General features: G+C 32.1%; 1 protein-coding gene across 1 annotated transcript in view; it reads left to right on the top strand.

Moving 5' to 3' along the window:
- Nucleotides 1-14,333, top strand: part of LOC119835878 (otoferlin-like) — a 66,524-nt gene that overhangs the window by 11,781 nt on the left and 40,410 nt on the right. Inside the window, exons 2-3 of the mRNA XM_038360956.1 lie at nt 1,887-1,945; nt 4,754-4,942. Coding sequence (XP_038216884.1) covers nt 1,887-1,945; nt 4,754-4,942 — 248 coding nt within the window. The remainder of the gene's footprint in view (nt 1-1,886; nt 1,946-4,753; nt 4,943-14,333) is intronic.

Genomic DNA, 14,333 nt, shown 5'->3' with positions numbered 1-14,333 from the left:
AATTATTATTACAGAGCCTATGTGAGTTGGGCAAATCCACGGAGAATTCTCCTCCCTTTTAGTTTTTAATTATTAACACCCTTTTTAATAATTTACACGAACCTTTAAACAGTCTGTTATTTTGGTTATTTTTGTATATGTAAAGATTTTTATCAGCTAAATGTTCAGAATACAAATTTTGAAAACATACGCTTCAGATTTAACCACTTATATCAAACCTATACAACATGAGTAAACTGCAATTTATTATAAAAACAATTTCAAGTCCATATTCTATAATTCTCAAACGAACGGATCCCTTTTTATCGAAAAAAATTAGCTATGATAAAACATAATCGATATGGAATCCAAATCTGTATATCTGTATTAAAAAATGAACATTTATCTGCCTGTCTATGTATAAGTAATAGTTGTAATATATAGTTCCCTTAGGACAGGCAGTAAAAGTTAAGTGAGTAGTTGTAGCTCGAATACTCTCTCTATAAATAAGAATTAAGATTAAAAAACCGGTGCTATATTTTTTTTTCAGTTCATAATTTTCAGAAAAGACTTTAAATACACACATTAACACCCACTCTAACATATATACAAACATATAGCAAATGAGAATATATAATACTCTATTCCAATAATTTCATAGCTCCCAGAGAGGGTCAGGCTTAGGTCGTAACAATAATTATTTAAATCCTACCCGAGAATCGAACCTGGGAAATCTCTATCTACAGTCAAAGGCGCTAACCACTACCAAATACGTATTCAATTATGATTTATAAATAGAAAATATATACGCGTAATTAACAATTAATTCCTCAGTGACACAGGTTATGCTTGTTTGTGATTAATAGTATGAATAAATTTAAATAACATAATTAGATATACGACGCCCAACAGAATGGCCACGGGTACACCTCGGGTCTGCTAATCAGTACATAATGTACCTAATAATATTAGGCTCAGGTTGTGGATAAGTTAATTAAAATGCCTACTTTATATATAATCATGATAAGTAGTCGAGCACGCTTCGGCACGAATTGGGCCAGCTCACACCGGGGAAGTACCACACCCCCACAGAAGACCGGCGTGAAATAGCATTCTGCTGTGTTTCGTTCGGTGAGTGGGGGAGCCGGAGGCCCATATCCTTTTCCTTACCCTTCCCAATCCTTTCCTTTATTCCTATCGCCAATCTTCTCTTAATCCCTTCCCAAAAAGTCGGTAATCCATTTGTAGAGGCGTAAGGTCTGCAATGAACCTTATGCCTCTCCAAATGTTCATGGGCGGTGGTAGCGCGTACCATCAGGCGTCCCACCAGCTCCATTGCCGACTGTAACATAAAAAAAAGGAACTTTATTAAGCACAAGTTGCGTAAAATTTGTAGTAATTTATTAATTTATTTTTTATTATGCCATCTATAATAACTAATCATTTATTTTATTTTTGCACCGAGTACACCTATCTATCTATCAACCGAGTGCACCTATCTACCTATCAAAAGTGGAGATAAATTACGTAGAAATATATAAATGTAATAAACTTCTTCTTCACGATACGAAACTTATAGGATACGAAATTGGCATGCTATTGTTATCTTATAATGTTGGTAAATTTATAAACGCAATTATAAGTATATCAATAATAATGATCTATACTAACAAGCTATGTCGCGCGGTTTCACCCGTGAGAAAACCCTAGTATTATATTCTAGTTCGTAAACTACATCATTGCCAAGTATTAACAAAACCTGTTCACTGGTTCCAACTACCCTCACAAACTTTCGCATTTAACATTAGTAGCATAGGATATTACGTGTCTTTATTAAAAGTGCACTTACTAATCAGAAAAATATAAGATTTTAGACAAAAACCTTTAAAAATTTATTTTATTCACAGGTAATCGAAAGACTTCATCATCAATATTGGACCCAGAGGAACTGATTACTGTTAATCAGGTACGTTATTTAAATTATTATTTTGAAGATAAATGTTATTTACGAATACATTAATCACGATATACTTACAATGCCCTGAAACAGCACCAATGCTATGCAATTTCAGGGCATTGTCAATTTATCGACAATGATGAAATGATGAAACAACACAATCTATAAATAGTTGAAATTTCAATGCAAACACCTATCAAAGGTTTAATTTTAGAGCACGACATCCAATTTGGATCTCTAATTTTCGCGTATTGTGTATTACACATGCCTAGAATGTCCGACTCATTGTTAAAATCAGTACCTGAAATTTACCGGTTCGAGTTTAAACAGACACGCTCTAATTTGACAATAGTATTCATAACATTCAATAAATAGTTTCCATAGAGAATAATTAATTAATTTATATATCGTTGTATTATTTTTATATGTATATATCTATCAATTTTCGCTATCCCTTTTGATCAACAAAATTATGTTTAATCCAACTAAAGTTATTATCTTATTATGTATGTTAATATAAATCTAATGTGAATTAAAATACAATTATTCCCTATGAAGGTTTATGTAAAGAACATAGTGTCAATTAAATGAAAAACATTTCACATTCAAATATTATCACTCTTATTTTATTTTAAGCATACAAAAACTGCGCTTTAAAAAAAAAAAAGAATTAAAAAGTAGTAAGTATACTACATTTAAAATATACAAGATAAATACATCTTCGTTGGATTGAGAAAGTTTCTCTGTAGCGGCGTAGCTCGCATTAAGGGTAAAGCCATAAGTTCTAATGACATTCGAGACATTGAGATACTTTAATTCAACAAATTATATTTAACATGTTTTTCCTAGAATTGAGATTTATTTATCAACAAAGACGTCCATTTGGGGTTATCTTTTGCGTTATGCATTTAGACGCCCCTCACGATCTGGCGTAAAATGACACTGTTTGTTTGTAAACGTGTATTCGAAAATAGATTTTGTAGAATCGACACACTTATAGGTCAATTGAGACAAATAATTAAAAAAAATAAGTTGTTTATTTACAATATTCATTGATTAAGTAAAATGTACAGTTTAATACGGATTATAGTTATTATAGTTTAAATTGTTGTTTTTATTTTATATATTTATTATTTCCTATCATTAATAAAATCATATTACATACTTTAATAAAAAATCTTATCCAAGTATTTCATCTTTATATATCACAGTACTACGGTGAAATAATATAGCACACTTTTTTCATTTAGCGCACAGATTCAGTAATATGAATGGGAAATACTAAATGTATTACAATGTAATCATTACTTCTACCATAGTAGATAATTTTCCATTGAAATGAAAAATTGCATTTTAACTGCTTAGCTCATTCAGTCTATATTAAAAGCCGCCTGGTGAGATAGATAGCCTCAATATTGCGCTTCTTCCATTCACGGAAGCATTGATCGCGCGATGATGAGTGCCGAGTAGACATTGGTATAAAATAATTTTCATTACTATCAAGAAAAAAGGAAATAGTTCAATCCGAAAGTTTTTAATTGTTTTGTTAATGGCCTGTCAGAGAATAAAGCGTCAGTGGCTTGTTAGACATTATCAATTACCCATAAAAATATTAAATTCCTGTACTATGTATTTTATTGCAATAGTGTAGATATTTTAGTTAATTTTATATACGATCTGTAAACTTTTAAATAGTGGGGCATTTCGGATTCAGATTAGCGAAGCTAACTTATCTATAAACCAATATGAACTCTTGGTACATTCAGTTCACCCAAAACAAATAACCCAGGCAAAGTCTCTTTGCCCATTGGGACTACGTTTCACCTTATTTAATGAATTATGCTATTAGATTGCGTTATCAATTTAGACTAATATTTTACGTACTAATTTTGAATGTAGTACTTCCGATTTCGATACAAATTGAAAAATCCAAATCAACTATGCAAAAAAAAAATTCTTTTTATCCAATTCAGAATCCCTATATATGATTCATATCTAAAATAAATGACACGAACGGAAACTACAAGAAAACTAAGTACGATGTAATATGTATCTCCCTTTGATACAGGTTGAAACAGATGTGATATGACATTTGAAAAATTGCTTATCCTAGCTTGCGTTCATGCGATACGTGAGAAAATTCTCAAGCTCCAGCGAAAGGATTTGTATTGAGATCCTGAGTACACGCGAAACCTACATGGAATACTATTGCATGACTTCATTGCAGCAAAATTGCTAAACATTTCTATTTGATACCTCACCCATATAACTCCCATTATTGTGTTCTTATTTAGGATGGTAAAATAATTTTCAATATTTCAAATGTACTCTTTATTCAATTATATTTTGTTTCATAAAAGACGTAAAATATGAGGATTCGGAACGGAACGGAATGAAAATTGAATGTGTAAAAATATCTAAGTTTTAATGAATTTCTATAAAACGATTCTCTAATTTATTCTATCTTTTATGTGTATCTATTTTAATGAATTCAGCGAAAGCCTATCAAGCTCCTACCATTTTGAATTATATTTAGAAAGCTCTTGTTACTTCATATTTTGGAATTATTATAATCAATAACGTGACCTCAGTGAATACATTAACAACGAATGAATAACATTTGCGACGGGATAGTTAAATAGATTTGTTATTGTACATACAAACCTTCCTCTTAAATCACTCTGTTTATTAAAAATATCCCATCAAAATCCGTTTCGTAGTTGTAAAGATTTATGCATACATAGGGACATAGGGACAGAGAAAGCGACTTTGTTTTATACTATGTAGTGATTTACTAATAACATTATCCTTTTTTAGACTTTCGTATGGCACCTCACCACGGCAGTAGACAAAGGCGAATTGCTGACTATCACCTTGCTGGAGAAGCAGCGCTTTACTGCTCCCCGGGTGGTCGGGAAGTATCGCCTGGGCCTGCACATGGTGGTCGTGGATGGCATGATACCCATAACTGATTCGCTGGTGGACGATGACAACCATGGTGTCCCGGTAAGTGGTAGTAAATAAGAAAGCATCGGTGCCGCAAAGGTCAATAAATAAGTTTGTTAATTGATCACGAAGTAAAGTGATGAAGATGAACTTAGTAAAACGTTCGACAATCATACGAAATTTCAAATATATAAAAAATTATACCTACAATAAAATTAAATTAATCCGCCGATATATATTTTTTAAATATTGCACCTTTTTGTTGACTTCTATTTTGGTCATCGCTGCATAGTATATTTATGCTTCTTCCATTAGGAACGTCTAAAAATTTGCAACATAAATTTTAAGAGGTATTTGATGTTCTCTCTGGTCTTAGCACTAAATAGAGAGGTCTTATGTCAGACGCGGAGATGAAAATACATTTACGGTGCGTTGGTAGCTTTTTCTTTTTCTGCACTTAGTCTAAAAAATTTATCATCTTTAAAGACCTATACAAGAGAAAAGTAAATCAAAATTAAACATTACATTACATAACATTACATTGTTACATTTATCCTAAAAAAATAACTGATAGTACATTTCAACAGATTTATTATTAATGAATTGTTCACGTTGCTCATTTATTCTCATAACAAAGAGGTAACTAAGAGTATCTTAATACATTTTGTATGAGATTTTTGCATGGTTTAATCGTAGTAATTATCATCATCTCATGTATGTAACATAGTTGTGAAGTGACATAGTTGTCACTTCACATATGTCACTTACGATGCAAATATCATTTGTCAGAGCAAATTTGTCTCAATATATTATGTATATGTAATCATAATACGATATTAATAAAACAAATCCACATAAGGGAACATTGATGAAGGAGAAAGGGTAGAAAGTTAATATTATCTGTATGTATGTATAGTACACGTATGAATTTTATTCGTTTACACTCATTGCAAAATTTAAAACAGCGCCAGAGATATTTTCTCTAGGCTAATAAAAACTGTAGTATTGTATTTTATCGAGTTGTTGCATCCGTTCGAAGAGATGGTGAATTTCAAAGTGTCTCATGACGCTGACGGAAATTTGGTCAACTCGGATTACAGGGCGACTTGCCCCACTTGCCCTACTTGCCCCGCATTGGTGACTGAACTGTGAACATAACTGACTCAAATTGGGCTCATTATTTTTTCATCAATTTTCTGTATCGCGTGATGTATTATCAAATATCTTGTCCTGAAACATGTGACCTAGATTTGTAATCAACTAGTCAGTTGATATTGTCAGGTCTTTTTGATACGTGATAAGTGTAGAAATTTACGAATTGTTTATACAGATAACTTCTAAATTTCACCGTTATATCTAGCAAGACATATATAATAAGCCAATTTATATTGAGATGTGTGATCCGCAGTGTAAAAACTGAGATTATGTATTAAATAATGATTGCGGGGTGGAAGACATGGTCTATCAATATTTGAGCAGTTCTAAGTAGGTACACTTATTTCCAATCAGGTCCCGAAAATTTAAAGAGTTTACACGTGAGCTTTCATAATGAAATTGGTAATTTGTAAATGTATGAGAAACACATAAAATATCAAAATATGAAATCCAAATTTTTGAATTATTATTTTTTTATTATTAAAATAAATATATTGGTACAGACCATGTGAACATGAAAATAAAAGGAACATATTTTTTTGGTCAATTCTAATTTATGCAACCGTTTAAATGATTGATGCACCAATAGTATGACCATGGAATGGTGGGTCTTTTGATGGAAACCACTACCGCCACCTACCATAAACATTTGCCTAGTGCTTGTTCAAAGTAATTGCTGACCTTAAAAGGGCTTTAAAGACCTTAAATGGGCTAAAGAAAGGATTGATAATGGGAATAGTGGAAAGGACTAGAAAAGGTAAGGAATAGAATTCGGGCTTCCGGGACTCACCATACGAAACATAGTAGAATTTGACGCTGATTAATGTTGATCTCTCTGTGATATTTTTCCACGTGGATACTGGATCCTTTCGTATTATATTACTTTTTATTTTGAAACACGAAAAATATTCATGTATTTTGTAAGTGTCGTCTTAATGTCAAATTATAATTGGAGTTGCTGTGATTTCGCGGAAAAAGAATATTGAAGGTTATTTCGACTTTCCAAACGGAGGTTTTCGAAGAAAAATTTTCCGTGGAATACTTAAATATCACATGCATTCAAAAATCCTTTTAAGTTCTAATTTGGTTTAAAGTTTCATTGTTTAAGAAGTATTCCTGTTTTAATAAACAATACAGAAATATTTATATAAAATTTGTGATTGGATTTTTTTTACAATAACACAACAGAAAATAATTTAAATTAAATTTATATATTCAAATAAAATTCAACAAGCAATTAAACATAAATAAATAATAATCATACTCATTTCATTTTCGTATGCTCATCAAATTATGAGCATACGATTATGTCAGTTTATAAATAAATACTGTCAATTCAGCTGGAAAAGGAAAACAATTAGAGTCATTTTACAATTCGTACGTGCGCCGAAGGTATCTACAGACATTACTTAAATATAACTGAAATCGGAAAGTTGACCCTTATTTCTGTGCCCGCTTTGCGTGAAATGCCCTATTCTGCGGACTGTAACCTTACGTGGTTAGGATAGAAGACAATAATTACACATTTCTATACAGCTACTTTTAAAAGAGTAGGTACATAGCAATCATTTCCATTATATTCCCAGCTCCTGACCTACATATGAGAAGTTAAAACACACTATTACCTACCTCATTCATGAAAGTCCTCGTAAATTTAATGCTACGTTGCTAAAAGTAGCTCCTGAGAGCAGAAATAATGATGTTAAACAGTCAGCAAATGCGATACGAAGTTATCCGAATAGACGAGTTAAATAAATTATACCTGACGATTTACCACTCCGATCCGTCTCGGAGTTGAGGAACACTTGTGATAATATGTCCCAATTATGGGCACCAATAAATTAATTATAACGGTGTCGCCTCGAACTACAATGCCATTCATATTTTCGTGAAATGATTTTAACATACGAAGTCGTTTGCTTATTTTCCATCCAATGATCTGTAATACTGAGTACTGACCCTGCCTGTACTGGCTCAGTCTCTTAGCAGGTAGATCATCTATTTCAGCCTATACGTATAGTTTTAGGCAAACTTTTAACGGAAGCCAAATGTAAATTGGTTTACTGCTCAATCGGAGACGACTGATTTATTGAACAAGTGATTTGATGGTGGCTGGGGGACCATTACATTAAAGCTAAAGTTTTAGTAGATCTTGTACGGTATTTGTAAATTCGAGAGACTTCGAAATGCCCGTCTTAATGGTTTGGACATTCCGTCAGTATAGTCACTTTATGCGTCCCTCTGAATGCGCTTGCACCTGCAATTAATTACGTCACATTTACGAACAGCTAAAGAGCAGTGCTTAAAGAATAAAATCAAGACAAGGCTCTTCAATACCAATGCCCCATCTGGGTAATGGTATCGGATCCTTTAGAGGAAATAATAAAAGCCATACGTGTTAGGTTGGACTGGTCATGACCCGACATTGACAGACTCATACCTACTTTAAACAGAGCGATCAGAATAATACGCTTCTTCTAGGGTTACTGGTGCGGTGAATATGTTTATCCGCATCATGTGGAGGGCATAAAGCAACGTTATTTCTCAACTCCCATATTTCGTTTCGTTATCCTTCTAATCCATTAATCTATGTATACGGTGTAAGAAAAGGAAACTTAGATTAAAATATTAATATGATTAAGTACTCGTAGGTATCATGTTTACAATTTCATATCAAGTTTATAATGAATGATAATATTGATAATTACGATTGGGTGTGTTTTATAAATCATTAATTAAATTAAATTTAACAGCCCGTAAGGGATGGAACAGAATTAATTATGAACAGCGATTAAATTTGTTAGAACTAAACCTATGAAATAACTGAGCGACTGTTATCGTACGTGATGCAATTTAGGTTTGAATGTTAATATTTCCGCAACGCTACAATCGCTTTAATTAAATAAATAAATAAAATCATCTTTATTCAGTCCTCACAACATTAGTACATAACAAAAACTTAAAAATACAGATAAAAGAAAGGATAACGTAATTAATTATTTTGTAGGTACATAATGGCACTACGAGCCTTATTTTATAGATGATTGTATTATTCGGAAAATGTTTGTATGCTATGGCTCAAAGCTAATAATTCTATTGTTCTGAAGCGCATAACAACAAAGGATCTGCTGGAACATTGCGATCCACGATGGATCAAATTCACTCGAAATGTGATACGAGAACGATGGATGGAAAATTCGATTGAATCAATAGACAATGTGCTGACATTTAATAACTAGTCTTCTTCGTACATTTTTTTCATAATCAAATGCAAATTGTTCATTGATGCTGGATTTCATTCCCTCTTGGCCTATTTTTATGCAATATCGTTAACTCGAAATCATTCAGGGAGTTTTAAGTTGCAATTTCCAAGCGACGTATTTATTAAAAACATCTAGATCTCTGATAGATTTGTATTCTTCTTTACTCAATACGTGGAATATGTAAGTATTTTTGTACAATTTATTTTAATACCTTCATATTAATTAGCCCAGACTAACAATGGAAAATTATCAAGAATAATATGGAATTTTTTCGTGATAAACATGATGGTGATTGGTGCTCAATTACTAAACACCTACATGGGACGGTGAGACGGTGGGACGTTGATAAAATCATACTAATTATTATACTGAAATAAATCGTTAATCTATCTAGTGATTTTATCTGTATATTAGGATAGATAGGTATGGTAATCTTTGCTGAAAACTAAACACATAATCGTAGTGTAATTTATTTTAGAATTTTGGAGGTGTTGGAATGCAGTTCTATAACATCTAAAGGTGAATGCAATAGAATATTTTATACTATTATTTTACATCATCAGCCCTTATATGTTCTCACTGCTGGGACACAGACCTCCTATGAGGGTTCAGGCCATAATCCACCACACTGGCCAAGTGCGGCTTGGCAGATGTCACATGTCGTCAAACTTTTAATTCTCGGATTATTTTACATAGGCGAATCGAATGAATGAATGAATTGGTGGATGGAATCCATCTAATCGAGCGAGCCAACGATAAACGAAGCTGGACGGGCTAACCAGACCTTGTGTAGATTAAAGGTTTTAGGGTTATATTTCGCAGATTTTTTTATTTTATTCTCTCCAACGTTTCCCAAAGAGGGTTTGATTTTAGAAGGCAGTTGTAGTAAGCCTGTGAATAAATAGTGGGAAGCATTATGTTTTATTTATTTCATAATTTAACTATATTTCATTTTGTTATCTGTCTGTATGTACGTCGCATTAAATATTTAGTCGCAATTACCTCAATATAAAATTTAAGGTATCAAATGAAAAGGGATCGACTTGTGAAACACATTCTGTAAAATTATAAATTCAAAATGAACGACAGCACAACATGGGGTCGGAAGTTTCACAAATTTTAATTTATCTCATTGCGTCCATAAAAAAATTACGTAATCTCTTGTTTATTATAACTTTTATGATTTGGCCTCTTGCAACATCAACTTAGAAATTTGATTAATAACTATTTTTTGATTTTAGCCCGAGCCACATGAGAATAGCAAAGCGGACAGAACAACGATGTAAATAAATAATTTATCATTATGGTTAAATTAGGTAACGAAGTCGGGTTCACGACTCAGCCTCTCGTCGGTTAATTTATAGATTAATATTTTACCTCGATAACATGGAAGCCCGATTCTGTTCTCTCCATTACGTGATACACGTTCCACATTACTTCCATTGATCCTTAATAAACCAATCCGTTCGTAATGAGACTGGACGGTCATACTATGGAATAGCTGAAAGCTTTTAGATTAGTCTGATTCAACGTAGTGATTAAAAATGCTAAACTAATTGGAAGCGAGTCTCTAAGCTCATTGCACATTGCGTCAGCTTCGATCTATTGCAGAGAGCAAATAACGTTGCTGATAAAAGCGGATAATCTCTTTGTTATCGATTTACGCGTATATTTTGAAGCTTGGTGAGTTTTCAATCTCTGTTTAAAATGTCTAATGTTGGTACATTATTCGTACAATGATGTGCTAACTGTTATCGCCACCCCCGAGGGAGCGATATCCCACGGATCATGTTATTTTGTATCCGTCCGCTTAAGTAGGTGTGTACTATAATATGCAGAGCTTTGAGTTTAACAACAAGATTTATTGCAAACGAGCAAGTGAAAAATAACAAGCTTTGCTGCGAAAATATTCTTCTCTTACAAGCAGGAAAGTAAAAATAGAATTTCAAAAGACTTCTTCGTCGTCTTTTAATTTTATTCAATTCGTCCTTTTTTATGTACCGTTTCGGATGTTTAATTTTGTGCGGCGCAAGTATATCTTGCAACACAAAATTAACCATCTATATCATAAATTCTGGGCTTGCGAACAATTTGTATCGTTACTTGTTTTGAATATTTGATATTGAGTATTTTTCGTTTATATAATATAATAAAATATATTGAAATAAAGATAATAGGTTTTAACTTTTAACCCACTGATTAACAAAAATGACCATTAAGATTTTGAGGCATTTAGCACCCAACAAGAAGAAATTACTTTGTTAGAAGCTCTTTCGCATTTCTTCTCGTGTTTTGAATATTTTTAATAACTGACCCGTGCACAATTTGTACAACGTCCGAAAATATTGGTATTTCTGATGAAACTAATAATCCAAACCATAATAGTCTATGTCACTCAGGAATAAATTCCCTTTGTACTGGTTACAGAATTTTTAATATTTATTATTATATATTAGGTAATAATAAACAAACTCAATAAATTAACGAACATTGCCTATTCCTTCTTCATGATTAAAGACGTTCGACGACTTTTTGTGTATTTGTTAGAGTATTTGACTGCAGATCGAGACGTTCCATGTACCAAATGTATAGACAATGAAGCGTGAAGAATGAATGAACCAAGCGAAAGCTTCGTGTCTCTCCTTAATCATACTACGCCGTACCATATGTATTATAGTTATTTAATTAAAAATGTATCAAGGTACAACTAAATTTCTTATATAAATTATAATCAGATGAAACATATATATATATATATATATATTGCAATTAATGTGCTATGCAATGAATTCTCGCAAAATCCAAATGAATTTAGTTTAAAGTAAACAGTGTACAACTGAATTTAATTAAATAAACGGAGAGCTCCAAAGTATCTTTCTGCGGTACTTCTATCTTGCATCACATTCTCGTAAGAGATATTTAATGGGAGAAAATATTTAATATATTTTCACTACACCGGAAATTTTTAAAAATTATAACTCTTGTAATTTAAAATTATTACTAGTTTATCACATACCATATTCTAAGTGCGCTAAAATTTCATTTTGCCTTTTTGAATGGAGGTATGTAATACGCGCAGTGAATGCTTTCCCTCTGGGTCACTAGTTATATAACCATCACGTTTCCAGGTATTTGCACAAGCGCAGGTAACTTTTTGCGCACCTGTCTTTTGAGATAATGAATGTGGGAATGGGAACGTATAACATTATATATTCATAATGTGTACGATAATCCGTTAGTAAGCGAGTTTTACACAAACATGATATGAGTTATACGACCTCAGGTTCACGTAGAACATGGAATAAGACTTAACATTTCTATTTTAATATGAAAATGTTAGCTCAGCTTTAAAAGTTCAATTCTTGTTCTCATTCTCATATTAATGTTTGATACGCTAGATAAGAGCAACATCATGTGAAAATATTCAGTAAAATTAAATTTATAAATCGGTACTATACATTTTGCTGTACATAATAGGCACAACATTCCGTATTCCGGCTTTCTTGAATATGAGATAATATCAGCGTCCAGTCTAGAAATTCTTGCATCTCCTTGCTTCTACTTTGTTAAATTCTTTTTCCTTAAAGTGTCTTATGATAACACAGACAATCAAATATTACAGATGCTTTGTGAAAACGTATAACTAATTATGAATTAACTAACAAAACGATAACATAATAATACAGCGATGATACTGGCTCATTGGATATTAACCTATTAGAACAACTATTACCTTACAGACATATAGTTTAAACATTCAGCCATTCTTCCGCTAACAATAATCGAAAACATAAAGTTGAATTAATAAGTGCAATAATTATTAACATTCTTCTAGCTGTCGGTTTGAGTGGAACAGTTTATCAAAGGAACTTTGCTCGTAGTTGCTACAAACAAATTAAAACGTAATTGCTTAATGGCGAATGATTAACCATTCAGATACCAAAGTATTCACACCGTAATGATCCTAGGATATAATACCCCTGAACAATAAACGTACATTACTAGGTACTTGTGCTAAATATACGTAATATTTAACATAATATTGTAGTCTTATTACAGTCACACATAGGAATATTAATCATTAATTTATAATATGGACAGTAAATAACCAATCAGCCTTCTGGCCGTTCCTTACAATCGGGACGTTTTTATTTTATAATAGCAGTTTTGTATACTTCTTACAAATTTACTGAAAGGTCATCGAAATAGGCATCGGTACAAAAATAATTAGGTTAAGTAGTTTTTTTACAATATAAGTTTTAATGTTATCCCATATCGAAAACATTGCCTGAAAATATGATTTATTACCATAGTAATATATTGTATCTACCTATATGTTACAAAAAAAAAATATTGAAATGTAGTCTAGCAAAGGTCATGAAATATAAAATAAAGCGTACTTTGATGGGTAATTTCGGCAACATAAATAGGCATATTAAATTGTAAAGATGCTCGTAAAAGTATCTCATGAAATCCGTATACAATGTTTGCAGACGGGATTTTTTATAGAAATAATTCTATATAAAGCTAATAATACACTCGGCTCCAGACTTAATGCATTCGGCGTATCCACTCCTACGTTGGTTCTTAATCCTTTAATAATATAAGCCGTATGCTAGAGAGAGATTAGTATGAACTCAAAGGTATTACACATTGGATATAAATAAAACACAATTTTCTAGTACTTAATCTCTCTACATATTAAATGGTTGTACGATTGAATTAATCCGTTGTGTATGTTAACAGAAACGGCTATTCATGTAGGTTGATATGATAAATCATATTTGTATTTTAATTAAGTAATGGCGGTCTTTTCAGACTAGCTTGCGTGTGTAATTATAGTCCAGGATCCATCGCCCATTTTTGCACTTGATTACTATCAAGCTAATAATCCGTGAGTAGCTTTAATTTGATGAGACGCCCAATAATTTCCTGTACGAAACTTTCGATTGTTTTAGCTAACAGAGGTAGCAAGGATAAAATATGTTGATTTGATGATTCTCAAATATTTATTACTAACTGAATTTTTTTTG

The sequence above is a fragment of the Zerene cesonia genome, chromosome Z (assembly GCF_012273895.1).
Source record: "Zerene cesonia ecotype Mississippi chromosome Z, Zerene_cesonia_1.1, whole genome shotgun sequence".
Lineage (NCBI taxonomy): Eukaryota > Metazoa > Arthropoda > Insecta > Lepidoptera > Pieridae > Zerene > Zerene cesonia.
This window is presented reverse-complemented; position numbering and strand designations above follow the sequence as displayed.